At 57.6% G+C, this 15,770-nt stretch overlaps 1 protein-coding gene across 2 annotated transcripts; it reads right to left on the reverse strand.

The window, feature by feature from the left end:
• Positions 1 to 2,326: 2,326 nt before the first annotated feature.
• LOC116944817 (phosducin-like) lies at positions 2,327 to 8,118 on the reverse strand. Of its 2 annotated transcripts, none has more exons than XM_032958572.2 (4): positions 8,000 to 8,118; positions 4,969 to 5,159; positions 3,999 to 4,174; positions 2,327 to 3,029 (listed from the first exon to the last, which is right to left on the reverse strand). In XM_032958572.2, exons 2-4 carry the CDS (start codon positions 5,141 to 5,143, stop codon positions 2,424 to 2,426), a joined length of 957 nt encoding a protein of 318 aa, XP_032814463.2. In that variant the 5' UTR covers positions 5,144 to 5,159; positions 8,000 to 8,118; the 3' UTR covers positions 2,327 to 2,423. The 2 variants fall into 2 exon arrangements, with proteins under 2 accessions (XP_032814463.2, XP_032814461.2); XM_032958570.2 differs by having other exon boundaries at positions 4,969 to 5,267.
• Between the last annotated feature and the right edge of the window lie 7,652 nt (positions 8,119 to 15,770).

The following is a 15,770-nucleotide window of genomic DNA, read 5'->3' on the forward strand; positions in this document are numbered from 1 at the left end:
GCAGCAGTAGTGAAGAGGGAGCAGCAGCAGTAGTGAAGAGGGAGCAGCAGCAGTAGTGAAGAGGGAGCAGCAGTAGTGAAGAGGGAGCAGCAGCAGTAGTGAAGAGGGAGCAGTAGTAGTGAAGAGGGAGCAGCAGCAGTAGTGAAGAGGGAGCAGCAGCAGTAGTGAAGAGGGAGCTGCAGCAGTAGTGAAGAGGGAGCAGCAGCAGTAGTGAAGAGGGAGCTGCAGCAGTAGTGAAGAGGGAGCAGCAGCAGTAGTGAAGAGGGAGCTGCAGCAGTAGTGAAGAGGGAGCAGCAGTAGTGAAGAGGGAGCAGCAGCAGTAGTGAAGAGGGAGCAGCAGCAGTAGTGAAGAGGGAGCAGTAGTAGTGAAGAGGGAGCAGCAGCAGTAGTGAAGAGGGAGCAGTAGCAGTAGTGAAGAGGGAGCTGCAGCAGTAGTGAAGAGGGAGCAGCAGTAGTGAAGAGGGAGCAGCAGCGGAAGTGGTTCGTGGGGTACAAATCCCGATCTTGTTGCAGGGTGGCACCCGCTAGAGCTGTGGCAGCGACGTTAAACACCTGTGTGTGTGCTACCTGTGTGTGTGTGTGTTTGTGTGACCTGTGTGTGTGTTACCTGTGTGTGTGTTACTTGTGTGTGTGGTGTTACCTGTGTGTGTGTGTGGGTGCTACCTGTGTGTGTGTGCTACCTGTGTGTGTGCTACCTGTGTGTGTGTGTGTGACCTGTGTGTGTGTCCTACCTGTGTGTGTGTGTGTGACCTGTGTGTGTGTGTCCTGTGTGTGTGTGTGCTATCTGTGTGTGTGTGTCCTGTGTGTGTGTGCTACCTGTGTGTGTGTTACCTGTGTGTATGCTATCTGTGTGTGTGCTACCTGTGTGTGTGCTACCTGTCTGTGTGTTACCTGTGTGTGCTACCTGTGTGTGTGCTACCTGTGTGTGTGTGTGCTGCCTGTGTGTGTGCGTGTGCTACCTGTGTGTGTGCTATGTGTTTGTGTTACCTGTGTGTGTGTGCTACCTGTGTGTGTGTGCTACCTGTGTGTGTGTCCTACCTGTGTGTGTGCTGCCTGTGTGTGTGTGCTACCTGTGTGTGTGGTATCTGTGTGTGTGCTACCTGTATGTGTGCTCCCTGTGTGTGTGTGTGCTACCTGTCTGTGTGTGCTACCTGTGTGTGTGTGCTACCTGTGTGTGTGCTACCTGTGTGTGTGCGCGCTACCTGTGTGTGTGCGTGCTACCTGTGTGTGTGCTACCTGTGCGTGTGTGTGCTGCCTATATGTGCTACCTGTGTGTGTGCTGCCTGTGTGTGTGCTACCTGTGTGTGTGCTACCTGTACGTGTGTGTGCTACCTGTGTGTGTGCTACCTGTGTGTGTGCTACCTGTGTGTGTGTGCACTACCTGTGTGTGCTACCTGTGTGTGTGTGTGTGCTGCCTGTATGTGTGCTGTCTGTGTGTGTGTGTGTGCTACCTGTGTGTGTGCTACCTGTGATGTGTGCTGCCTGTATGTGTGCTACCTGTGTGTGTGCTACCTGTGTGTGTGTGCTACCTGTGTGTGTGCTACCGGTGTGTGTGTGCTACCTGTGTGTGTGCGGGAAATTACAGCCCCCACCCCCTCGCCAAACGCTCCCTCCATCCACGTGACCCTCCACGCCTCCACCAAATCCTCCGCCTCCCTCCATCCACTCCTCTCTCCATCCACTCCTCTCTCCATCCACTCCTCTCTCCATCCACTCCTCTCTCCATCCACTCCTCTCTCCATCCACTCCTCTCTCCATCCACTCCTCTCTCCATCCACTCCTCTCTCCATCCACTCCTCTCTCCATCCACTCCTCTCCATCCACTCCTCTCTCCATCCACTCCTCTCCATCCACTCCTCTCTCCATCCACTCCTCATCCCTCCTCCATCTATTCCAACCCCGACCCTTGCATGCCGAAACCCCTCTCCATCCCTCCATCTCAATGTCTCATCCTTCACTCGCCCCGGCCCTCCCACACCCCCCCCCTCTCGTGCCCCCTCCCCCCTCTCTCGTGCCCCCCCTCTCTCGTGCCCCTCCCCCCTCTCGTGCCCCCCCTCTCGTGCCCCTCCCCCCCCTCTCGTGCCCCCCCTCTCGTGCCCCCCCTTCTCGTGCCCCCCCTCTCGTGCCCCTCCCCCCTCTCGTGCCCCCCCTCTCATGCCCTCCCCCTCTCGTGCCCCCCCTCTCTCGTGCCCCCCCCCTCTCTCGTGCCCCCCCCTCTCTCGTGCCCCCCCTCTCGTGCCCCCTTCCCCTCTCTTTTGCCCTGAGCTGGGACCTCCACGCTCCCCTCTCTTTCCGTCCTCCTCCCCCCTCCCCCCCCATAACCTCGTTACGCCTCACCGCTTCATCATCGTCTCACTCTGGTCCCATCTCCTCCTCCTGGCCCCGCCTCATCTCCTCCTCCTCCTCCTTCATCGCACTCTCAATCATCGTCCGGCTCTTCTCCCATCCGGCCCTGGTCCTCCTCCCCCCCCCTCTTCCCCCTCCTCCCCCTGGGCGTGCCCTCGGCTCATCCCCTCCCTCTCCTCCTCGTCCTCGTCGGGACCCGCCGTCTCCTTCTCGGGCAGGAGGCTGTAGGCGTTGAGGAACGCTTCGGCCTCCTGCGCCAGGCACTGGGTGCCCAACAGGCTCGAGAGGCGAACGAAATTCGCGATGAGCTCCCCGGCGCGGTACACGAGGATCGCGGGCAGCACCTCGGCCGGGAACCGCTCGGAGGCGCCCGTGTCCGCGGCGCGGATGCGGCAGAACTTTGCGAGCGGGTACATCATGGCCAGGCACTCGAGGCACGAGTTGAGAGCCGCGCAGCCGCTCACCTCGTCCTCGAACACGTGCACGAGCACCAGCGTGTTGGTGCGCGCCTCGCACTCGATGGCCGCCAGGAACTCCTCGCCGCTCTCCAGCCCCTGGCAGGAGCCGAACCGGGGCCCGAAGCTCAGGCGACGTCGCATCTCCTCCATGCGCTTCTGGCGGTAGCGCCGTAGGAAGGCCTCGTCCTCCTGCTCGGCCACCAGCACCGACTCGCGGATGCTCAGCTGCGCGGAGAGGGGGTGGGGGATGCATTTGGACATCAGTCCCTGCAAGTCGCTCAGCAGCATCGCTCCCCGACTGCAAATACTTGGCAGGACCCTCCTGAGGACGAGTCGTGAGACTCGGCGAGGCTCTCCTGGGTAAACACGCGGAACCATAACAATCACGAAGTACTCGAACCCTTGGTAGCGGCCACCACCACGTCCACGTGGAGGCCACCTCCACCACCCCAACGCGGAGCACGGGTGGTGTTGGTGCGATGATGTTTCCATGACGGTGGGAAGTCGGACCCGAACCGTGCCGCGCGATTCTTGGTCCTGCTCCAGAACGGCTCGCGTCGTCTCCCCCCGTCACTTCCTCTCTCATTCTCCCCCCCTATCTCTCTCACTGCCTCTTTGCGTCACGTTCAGCTTTTACTCTGTTTGCTTTTTCCGGTTATTCTCCTCATCCATACAGCTGACAAAAAGTTACGACCCCAAAAATTGGCATTTCGATAAAAGCGAACCTCAAAAAGTGACCCCTCCCCTCGCCCCCCCCCCCCCAGAAAGAGGACTCGCAGCCCCCCCCCCCAGAAAGGGGACTCGCCCCCCCCAGAAAGGGGACTCGCCCCCCCCAAAAAGGGGACTCGCCCCCCCCCAGAAAGGGGACTCGCCGCCCCCCCCCAGAAAGGGGACTCGCCCCCCCCAGAAAGGGGACTCGCCCCCCCCAGAAAGGGGACTCGCCGCCCCCCCCCAGAAAGGGGACTCGCCCCCAGCTCCCCCTCAGAAAGGGGACTCGCCCCCCAGCCCCCCCAGAAAGGGAACTCGCCCCCCCCCAGAAAGGGGACTCGCCGCCCCCCCCCCCAGAAAGGGGACTCGCCGCCCCCCCCCAGAAAGGGGACTCGCCCCCAACCCCCCCCCCCCAGAAAGGGGACTCGCCCCCAGCCCCCCCAGAAAGGGGACTCGCCCCCAGCCCCCCTCTCGTGGAGGTGTCACCTTGCGTCGCAGCTGCTCCTGGATGTCCGCGCGTCTCCGCTCCTCGGCCGTGAGAGGGCGACACGACACGGACATCTGCTTCATGAGCTTCCGTTTCTCGTCCGCGGGGTCGTCCTCCTTCTCCACGCTCTCCAGCACCTTGTAGCGCCGCCAGTCCGTGATCACCCCCTTGGGCCCTGCGGGGGTGAGCGGGGGTCCTCCATTATAAAGGCAATGACAAATATCCCCCCGATAGCCTTAACGGATGTTTGAGGCAAGTGTTGTTAGCGAGCAGCACCTATGAAGGTCAACACGGCACACGAAGGGGTGGGTGGCCGGTACCACGCCCGGCCGTCTCGCACACAACGAACCAGGTACTCGTTCTCAAGGCTGAGTTGACCCAAGGGAGGCCCAGGACAGGTTCAGATATTCGTCGCTGATGTGCGTGAAGCGAACTCGAGTGGCCGGCTTCGTAGGACACTGCGCCAACCACTGCGACTTGCCTCGTCGCTTCTCTTCTCAACACATTGGAAAGGGCACCCCAAGTGGCAGCTGCGGTCGTCCCTGTGCCACGCACGGAGACTCCAGCACCTGAGCTGCCGGCGAGCAATGAAGGCGCTCGTAGGAGGGGGGCGGTGTTGCTGCGCGTGCGTGATCCCAACCGAGCGGTCATTTGCGGGGTCGTTTTTCGAATGTTTTGCAAACTTGGACCGCGACGCCGCCACACAATGGCCTCACTCATTCCACGCGACGTCACGGGATCTTTGACGTCGGCTGTGAAGCAGACGGCGCGGAGCATACCGCGGACACTTCCCACCGCGACATTCACCAGGGCGGCCTGCGGGTTCGAACCGCGAACCACTGCAGCGATGGGGAAACTCTCCACCGCCGGGCCGCGTCACCTACACGATCGACGTCTTCGCTCGCCGGGTCACGTGTCGTGGACCTAATGACAGGTGTCACGCAGGTGCTATCGGCTCTCGTCCCATACCTGTGTGTACCGCAGACCCCTCCAGGTTGATGTCCTCCTCGGGCACTTGGAGGGCGTCAGGATTCCCTTGGTCGCCGGGGTCCCCTAGCCCGTGGCCCTCGGCACCGGGGGTCCCCTCGTCCTCCTCCCCGCTGCTCCAGTAGAAGTTCGCCTTCTCGCCCGCGTCGCTCGCCATCGTCGCCCCCCACCCTCTGCCCCAGCAGAGCGCGACGAGAATGTCGAGGCAAGTGCCGCGAGCTGGTAGCACAGCGGTGAAGGCCGGCACGGCGCACGGAGGGGATGGTGTGGCCGGGACCACTCTCCACACACACACACACCAAGCATCCGCTTTGTACAGCATGCACCTTCAAGTGCCCCCCCCCTAGACTCCGCGCCCCCCCCCCCCCAACCCATTTCCCTTAACGTGACAGCTCTGGAGTTCCACTCCAACAAAATCCAATATCCAGACATCACCACTCGCCTCACCACGCACCTCACCACCTACACTCCTCACTGTAAATATCACCCCTCACTCACCACTCACCTCACCACCTACACTCCTCACTCCAGACATCACCCCTCACTCACCAAAGACAAAGACAAAGATCCCCCATATAGCCTGTAACAGACTGTAGGGGCAAGTGCTGTTAGCGAGCACCTATGAAGGCCAGAACGGTACACGAGGGGGTGGGTGGCCAGCACCACGCCCGACCGCCTTTGTCTCCCCAGTGGCAATGTTTACACACCGCACCAGGTACTCATTTGAGGCTGAGTCGACCTAGGGGAGGCCCGGGACCGGTTCAGATAATCGTCACTGGTGTTGGCCGTGAGCGGGAATCGAACCCGGGTCGCCAGGTTCATAGTGCAGCGCGCTAACCGCTACACTATCGCTCTATCCTCACTCACCACACACCTCACCACCAACACTCCTCACTCTAAACATCACCCCTCACTCACCACTCACCTCATCACCGACACTCCTCACTCCAGACATCACCCCTCACTCACCACGCACCTCACCACCAACACTCCTCACTCTAAACATCACCCCTCACTCACCACTCACCTCACCACCTACACTCCTCACTCTAAACATCACCCCACACCTCACCACGCACCTCACCACCTACACTCCTCACTCTAAACATCACCCCACACCTCACCACTCACCTCACCACCTACACTCCTCACTCTAAACATCACCCCACACCTCACCACTCACCTCACCACCTACACTATCGCTCTATCCTCACTCACCACACACCTCACCACCAACACTCCTCACTCTAAACATCACCCCTCACCTCACCAAGCACCTCACCACCACTCCTCACTCTAAACATCACCCCTCACTCACCCCTCACTCACCACGCACCTCACCATCTACACTCCTCACTCTAAACATCACCCCTCACTCACCACGCACCTCACCATCTACACTCCTCACTCTAAACATCACCCCACACCTCACCACTCACCTCACCACTTATACTCCTCACTCTAAACATCACCCCTCACTCTCCCCTCACTCACCCCTCACTCACCACGCACCTCACCACCTACACTCCTCACTCTAAACATCACCCCTCACTCACCCCTCACTCACCCCTCACTCACCACGCACCTCACCACCTACACTCCTCACTCTAGACATCACCCCTCGCTCACCACGCACCTCACCACCTACACTCCTCACTCTAAACATCACCCCACACCTCACCACTCACCTCACCACCTACACTCCTCACTCTAAACATCACCCCTCACTCACCACGCACACATCAGATATCACTTCACCCTTTGTTGTGATCCGCACCAATAAGCTATCCACTCCTCACCAAACTCCTCACTCACCCCTCACCTTGCCCCACTCACCTCACCAAACTCCTCACTCACCCCTCACCTTGCCCCACTCACCTCACCACACTCACCTCACCTCACTCACCGCACTCACCTCACCACACTCACCTCACCGCACTCACCACACTCACCACATTCACCTCACCACACTCACCTCACCACACCACACTCACCTCACCACACTCACCTCACCACACTCACCACACTCACCTCACCACACTCACCTCACTCACCACACTCACCTCACCACACTCACCTTGCCCCACTCACCACACTCACCACACTCACCACACTTACCTCACCACATTCACCACACTCACCTCACCACACTCACCTCACCACACTCACCTCACCACACCACACTCACCTCATCACATTCACCACACTCACCACACTCACCTCACCACACTCACCTCACTCACCACACTCACCACACTCACCACACTTACCTCACCACATTCACCACACTCACCTCACAACACTCACCTCACCACACTCACCTAACCACACCACACTCACCACACTCACCTCATCACATTCACCACACTCACCACACTCACCACACTCACCTCACCACACTCACCTTGCCCCACTCACCACACTCACGACACTCACCTCACCACACTCACCACACTCACCTAATCACATTCACCACACTTACCACACTCACCTCACCACACTCACCTTGCCCCACTCACCACACTCACCACACCACACTCACCACACTCACCACACTCACCTCACCACACTCACCTTGCCCCACTCACCACACTCACCACACTCACCTCACCACACTCACCATGCCCCACTCACCACATTCACCTCACCACACTCACCTTGCCCCACTCACCACACTCACCACACTCACCTCACCCCACTCACCACACTCACCACACTCACCTCACCCCACTCACCTTGCCCCACTCACCACACTCACCTCACCACACTCACCTCACCACACCCCACTCACCACACTCACCTCACCCCACTCACCACACTCACCTCACCCCACTCACCTTGCCCCACTCACCACACTCACCTCACCACACTCACCACACTCACCTCACCACACTCACCTCACCACACCCCACTCACCACACTCACCTCACCGCACTCACCACACTCACATCACCACACTCACCTCACCACACCCCACTCACCACACTCACCTCACCCCACTCACCACACTCACCTCTTCCCTGCGTCTCGCCTGTGCCCCCCGCGTGTCTCTGCCGTTTGCGCGCTCCCACGGCACAAATAGTGGCGGGAGAGGGGGTGCGGGATGAGGGGGGAGAGGAGAGTTGTGGGGGGCAGGGGGAGCGCAACCTGTCAAGGCGCTTTAATCCTTCCTGCCCCCCCCCCCCCCCACGAGGCTAATCAGCTTAATTGCGACTCAATTGCGAGCGCATTACCGCGCACGTCACCCACGGATCGAGGCTGGGGTGAGGGCTCTGGGTGCAGTGGGCAGAGGGGCTGTGCGTGGGGGGTTTCGAGATATAATGGGGTTGCTATGGTGACCAAATCCTACAGACCCATCACAACCGCAATGCTCATCATCCACGTGGTCACGAGAAGGGGCACGAATGCTCCAGCGCAGGTGGTTGGTTCCACGTGGGTTCACGTCCGTCCGACACGAGGGGACGAGGACGAACACCATCACTATCATCTTCATCAGCAGCAGCACCAACACTACCACCTCCACTCCCATCGCCATCAGCACCACCACTTTCATCATCATCAACCCCACCATCACCACCGGGTACCAGGGCAAGAGGAAGCGAGGTCGGGGGATGGGATGTGGGGGTGGGGAAACCGGATTGTGTGAAATCTGTGTGCGCGCGTTTGCTCATATGTGCGGGTGAAAGTGTGTGTATGTGACGGAGAGTGTATGTATGTGAGGGTGAGTGTGTGTAGGTAAAACAAAACAACCCCCTACCTCCTCGCGGTGCCGGACGGGCAACTCTGTCGTGGACAGCGCTGTGGGGGGAGATCCAATTTTGATTGGCTCCTCCCCTCATGGCATATGTGTCCACCACAGGGGCTAAACGGGGGCTCTGGACGGGTGCGAGGGGCTGGTAACCCCTCCACCTTCAATTAATTACCACGAAACTACGAATTAAACTGAAATATGTAACAACTCAGCTTGTGCCGGAGGCCCCGGGGGGCCAGGCGTCTATGACGTCTCCTGGCCAAACCCCAATTGGCGGAGCCAGGAGATTGAATACCTACCCTCGGGGCTACTCCAGAAACAACGAAAAGCCACTACGGTTGGCCACGTGGAATGTTCGAACGCTCACTGCAGAGGAGAGGCTGCCACTCCTCTGTCGGGAGCTGGACCGGTACCGCCTGGATCTATGCGGCATTCAGGAGGTCCGGTGGACCGGCTCTGGCTCCTGCCACCATGAGGGGTGGACAGTCCTCTACTCGGGGCAGCAGACTGCCAAACAACAGGGTGTGGGTCTTCTTTTGAACAAAAGAATGAAGGGGGCGTGGCAGCGTGGCGGTGAGGTGTGGGAAGCTGTAAGCCCCAGGCTACTTTGGGCTGCCTTCCCATCAACCGGAGGCGAGGAATGGTGGTCGTGGTTACTTATGCCCCCACCGAAGATGAACATCCGTGGAGGGATGCAGGCAAAGCCGATGAGTCAGATGCCTTCTATGACCTCCTGTCACAGGTGCTGGCTAAAGTGGCCCCTCGGGATAGAGTCATCATGTTGGGTGACTTCAATGCCCGAGTTGGTCATGATACTGGCACCTGGTCTGGAGTGATTGGAGGGCATGGGCCAGATCAGCTCAATAACAACGGTAGGAGGCTGCTAGATTTTTGTGCAGCCCATGGGCTTGTAATTACCAACACGCTGTTCCGGCATCGGCGCATCCACACAACATCATGGATGCATGCCGGGTCCAAGCAAGAACATCTGCTGGACTACATAGTGACGGACCAGTGAATGCGAGCCCATGTCCTTGACACCAGGACCTACCGTGGAGCTGATCTGCCCTCTGACCATCGACTAGTCATCTGTAAGATGCGCCTGCCATTCTTCCACTCCGGTGGTGGGTGTACACCCAGGACCCCATTCCAACCTAAAGTGGCCTGGTCTCAGTTATCTGATGAAAGTTGCAAGCGAGAATTTCATCATCGCTTGCGGCTGGGATTGGCATCGTCCCCGACTCCTCCTGATGTCGAGGGTAAATGGGCGAGGTTTAGGACTGTGACTCATGCAGCTGCAATGGCTGCTTTGGGTACGCGGTCCAGACCTCCCCAGACACCCTGGATGACAGAGGAGTTGTTCACGATGGTTGAGAAAAAGCGACAGGCCCACTGTCATCGGCTACAGAATCCCACGTCAGAGAATGAGGAGGCTTACCGCAGCCTTCGCTCGGAGGTTCGGAGAGCCGTGAGGCGCTGCAAGGATGGGTGGTGGTCGCGGGTTGCTGAGGAGATGGAGTCTGCCTCAGTGGCCCGTGATCACAAATCTCTATTTAACTCCATCAAAAAAGTAACCTGCAGCGCCACACCTATTACCATCATTAGGGGAAAAAACGGTGATCCAATTTCCGACCCCCAGGAACAGGTTCGCAGATTTGCTGAGCATTTCTGTGAGGTCCTGGGGGAGGGAAAATCCCTCAGCCAGGAAAACATCGTGGCACAAAGTGAGGATGACCCTGCTGAGGCTGCGGTGCCTCAAATATTGGATGAAGTCACCCCCTGTGAGTGGCTGGCTGAGGTGCCATCTGCTGAGGAAGTATTGAAGGCGATCCGGAGTCTGAGACCAGGAAATGCAGCGGGCAGAGATGATCTCCCAAGCGAAATGCTGAGGGAGGGTGGCGTTTGTGCACAGACTGCCCTATATGACATCATAACAACAGTCTGGACCACTGGACGGGTTCCGCAGGATTGGAAGGATGCCCTGGTGGTCCCCCTTTTTAAGAAGGGGGACCGCACAGACTGTAACAACTACAGGGGCATCTCACTCCTCAGTGTGCCGGGAAAGGTCCTGGCAAGGATTATTCAGCATCGCCTTGCCAGGCACGCTGAGGAGAGGCTTGCGGAGCCCCAATGCGGTTTCAGGAAAGGGCGGTCCTGCACAGATGCCATATTTTCTGTCCGTCTGCTACAGCAGAGGTGTAGGGAATTCCAACAAGACCTACATCTCTGCTTTATTGACCTGGTCAAGGCCTATGATACCATCAGTAGGCCTGGGCTCTGGGTCGTTCTTCGTGCTTTTGGAGTACCTGACCCACTGCTCACGATCATTAAGGACCTTCATGATGGTGAGCGGGCCCGGGTAAAACTACGTGGCCGGGAGTCAGAGCCATTCCCTGTACACCTTGGGGTGCGACAGGGATGTCCTCTGGCTCCCACATTATTTAACATCTATTTTGACCACGTAGTTCGTGAAGCCTTCAATAGCTGTACCGGGGGAATCTCCATATGGTACAGATATAATGGTAGGCTAATCGATGCCCGGGTGCGGTCAAGGGATGGCTCCCTATTGCTCAACCACGTTATGTATGCTGATGACTTGGTAATAGCTGCTCAGTCAGAGGAGGAGTTGGAGACGCTGCTGCTGAGACTGGAGCGTGCCACTAAGAGGTGGGGCCTTACCATCAGCCCCACCAAAACTAAGCACCTGCCTGGGTCTTTTGTACCATCGGACACTCCACCCCCACAACTCCCAATCGGTGATGGGGCAGTTGTGGAGAGAGTGGAGAGTTTCCCATACCTGGGCAGTGTGCTTATGACTGGCTCCAGTTTAACAGCAGAGGTCTCACTCCGAATCAGTCGAGCGGCAATATCTTTTCATCGGTTGCGTAACGCTGTGTGGAAGCTACCTGGTCTGTCGCTCCGCACTAAGCTTCAGGTCTTCTCGGCCACGGTCATTCCCTCCCTTCTCTACGCTTGCGAAACGTGGACCCCCCTAATGGAACATCTTCGCCGGTTAGAAACATTTAGGCTGGCCTGCCTACGATCCATCCTGGGTTTAACCAGACTGGATTGTGTGAGGAGCTCACAAATCCTTGAAAGATCTGGGCAGGGTCCCATCGGTGAGCTCCTCCGGCAGGCAAGGCTGCGATGGCTGGGTCATGTAGCCCGCATGCCCAGCCACCGCATGCCGAAACAGCTTTTGTTTGGCCGGATTGAGGGGGCTAGGCGGGCGCGGCACGGGCTAGAGAAGAGATGGAGTGATGTGGTACAGGAGGACGTGGAGCTGAGTGGACTTGCCGATGACTGGTACCAGCGGTGTCAAGATCGGCCTCTGTGGAGGAGGCTCGTGAAGGATGCTACTGGGCAGTTGGAGGCAGTCGCCCTCCAACAACAACGGAGGGCGGAGGAGCGACGCTCACAACAGCGAGCGGAGCGCCGGGTGGCTAAAGCACAGCAGGTTGGCACAGTAGGGGGCACAGGTGGTGCATCAGCCAGTCATCTCAGTCAGTCGACCCGTGGCACCTGGGTCTGCCCCGTGACCTCCTGCCAGCGGGCGTTCGACACTTCACGTGGCCTCAGGGTGCACATAGCCTGGCACAAGCGTCGTGGTGACGTCACCGCCACTTAGTGGCGAATGGCGGTTGTTGTTGTTGTTGTGTAGGTATGTGAGGGTTAGTGTGTGTATGTGAGGGTTAGTGTGTGTATGTGATGGTGAGAGTGTGTGTATGTGCGGGTGAGAGTGTGTGTATGTAATGGAGAGTGTGTGTATGTGATGGAGAGTGTGGGTATGTGAGGGTGAGTGTGTGTATGTATGTGAGGGTTAGTGTGTATATGTGATGGTGAGAGTGTGTGTATGTGAGGGTGAGAGTGTGTATGTGCGGGTTAGTGTGTGTATTGGTCAACCACGTTATGTATGCCGATGATTTGGTAATAGCCGCTCATTCAGAGGAGGAGTTGGAGACGCTGCTGCTGAGACTGGAGCGTGCCACTAAGAAGTGGGGCCTTACCATCAGCCCCACCAAAACTAAGCACCTGCCTGGGTGTTTTGTACCATCGGACACTCCACCCCCACAACTCCCAATCGGTGATGGGGCAGTTGTGGAGAGAGTGGAGAGTTTCCCATACCTGGGCAGTGTGCTTATGACCGGCTCCAGTTTAACAGCAGAGGTCTCACTCTGAATCAGTCGAACGGCAATATCTTTTCATCGGTTGCATAACGCTGTGTGGAAGCTACCTGGTCTGTCGCTCCGCACTAAGCTTCAGGTCTTCTCGGCCACGGTCATTCCCTCCCTTCTCTACGCTTGCGAAACGTGGACCCCCCTAATGGAACATCTTCGCCGGTTATAAACATTTAGGCTAGTCTGCCTACGATCCATCCTGGGTTTAATCAGGCTGGATTGTGTGAAGAGCTCACAAATCCTTGAAAGATCTGGGCACGGTCCCATCGGTGAACTCCTCCGGCAGGCAAGGCTGCGTTGGCTGGGTCATGTAGCCCGCATGCCCAGCCACCGCATGCCGAAACAGCTTTTGTTCGGCCGGATCGAGGGGGCTAAACGGGCGCGGCACGGGCTAGAGAAGAGATGGAGTGATGTGGTACAGGAGGACGTGGAGCTGAGTGGACTTGCCGATGACTGGTACCAGCGGTGTCAAGATCGGCCTCTGTGGAGGAGGCTCGTGAAGGAGGCTACTGGGCAGTTGGAGGCAGTCGCCCTCCAACAACAACGGAGGGCGGAGGAGCGACGCTCACAACAACGAGCGGAGCGCCGGGTGGCTAAAGCACAGCAGGTTGGCATTGTAGGGGGCACAGGTGGTGCACCAGCCAGTCATCTCAATCAGTCGACCCGTGGCACCTGGGTCTGCCCCGTGACCTGCCAGCGGGCGTTCGACACTTCACGTGGCATCAAGATGCACATGGCCTGGCACAAGCGTCGTGGTGACGTCACCGTCAATTAGTGGCGAATGGCGGTTGTTGTTGTGTATGTGAGGGTTAGTGTGTGTATGTGCGGGTGAGAGTGTGTGTATGTAACGGAGAGTGTGTGTATGTGACGGAGAGTGTGTGTATGTGAGGGTGAGTGTGTGTATGTGATGGTGAGTGTGTGTGTGTATGTGACGGAGAGTGTGTGTGTATGTGAGGGTGAGTTGTGTGTATGTGAGCTTTAGTGTGTGTGTATGTGAGGGTTAGTGTGTGTGTATGTGAGGGTTAGTGTGTGTATATATATGTGGGGGTGAGTGTCCGGCGAAAACAACCCCCTACCTCCTCGTGGTGCCGGACGGCAACGCTGTGGTGGGCAGTGTCGTGGGGGGAGGGCTTTTTCAGATTGACCTTTCTCTTGATGGCGTTTTTAACCACCACAGCGGCCAAATGGGGGCTCTGAATGGATGCGAGGGGCTGGTAACCTCTCCACCTTCAATTAACTACCACTAAACCACGACGACAAAAAATTTAAAATAGCCGGAGGCCCCGGGGGGACAGGCGTCTATGACGTGTCCTGGCCAAACCCCATTTGTCGGAGCCAGGAGACTGAATACTAACCCTCGGGACTCCTCCAGAAACAATAAAAAGCCACTTCGGATGGCCACGTGGAATGTTCGAACGCTCACTGAAGAGGAGAGGCTGCCACTTCTCTGTTCGAAGCTGGACCGGTACCGCCTGGATCTCTGTGGTATTCAGGAGGTCCGGTGGACCGGCTTTGGCTCCTGCCACCATGAGGGGTGGACAGTCCTCTACTCGGGGCAGGAGACTGCCAAACAACTGGGAGTGCCTCTTCTTCTGAACAAAAGAATGAAGGGGGCGTGGGAGCGTGGCGGTGAGGTGTGGGAAGCTGTAAGCTCCGGGCTACTTTGGGCTCGCCTTCCCATCGATCAGAGGCGAGGAGTGGTGGTCGTGGTTACTTATGCCCCCACCGAAGACGAACATCCGTGGAGGGATACAGGCAAGGCCGATGAGTCAGATGCCTTCTTTGACCTCCTATCACAGGTGCTGGCTAAAGTGGCCCCTCGGGATAGAGTCATCTTGTTGGGTGACTTAAATGCCCGAGTTGGTCATAATGCTAGCACCTGGGCTGGAATGATTGAAAGACATGGACCAGATCAGCTCAATAACAACGGTAGCAGGCTGCTCGATTTTTGTGCAGCCCATGGGCTTGTAATTACCAACACGCTGTTCCGGCATTGGCGCATCCACACAACATCATGGATGCATGCAGGGTCCAAGCAAGAACATCTGCTGGACTACAGAGTGACAGAACAGCGGATGCGGGCCCATGTCCTTAACACCAGGACCTACCGTGGAGCTGATCTGCCCACTGATCATCGACTTGTCATTTGTAAGATGCGCCTGCAATTCTTCCACTCCAGTGGTGGATATACACCCAGGACCCCATTCAAACCTATAGCGGAATGGTCTCACCTAGCTGATGAACGTTGCAAGCGAGAATTTCATCATCGTTTGCGGCTGGGATTGGCATAGTCCCCCGCTCCTCCTGATGTCGAGGGGAAATGGACGAGCTTTAGTACTATGGCTCATGCAACTTCAATGGCTGCTTTGGGTACACGGTCCAGACCTGCTCAGAGACCCTGGCTAACAGAGGAGGTGTTCAGGCTGGCTGAGAAAAAGCGACATGCCCACTTTTCTCTCCGCCTGATTACGACCGGTTGTGTTGCGAATGAAACGTCGTGAGTTTATTTTTTTATTATTTTCTATCTACGTGACTTTACCGAAAGAACGAAAGAATATGAATTCCTGCAGTCACGAAAGTTTTAAGTAAAAAATTAGGCCAACTCTCATCGTCTACAGCATCCCACGTCAGAGAATGAGGAGGCTTCCCGAAGCCTTCGCTCGGGGGTTCGAAGAGCCGTGAGGCGTTGCAAGGATGGGTCGTGGTCGCGGGTTGCTGAGGAGATAGAGTCTGCCTCAATGGCCCGCGATTACCAATCGCTCTTTAATTCCATCAAAAAAGTAACCTGCAGCGCCACACCTATTACCATCATTAGGTGAAAGAACGGTGATGCAATCTTCGACCCCAGGAACAGG

The sequence above is a fragment of the Petromyzon marinus genome, chromosome 22 (assembly GCF_048934315.1).
Source record: "Petromyzon marinus isolate PM22_M1 ecotype Great Lakes invasive population chromosome 22, UKy_Petmar_22M1.pri1.0, whole genome shotgun sequence".
NCBI classification, from domain to species: domain Eukaryota; kingdom Metazoa; phylum Chordata; class Hyperoartia; order Petromyzontiformes; family Petromyzontidae; genus Petromyzon; species Petromyzon marinus.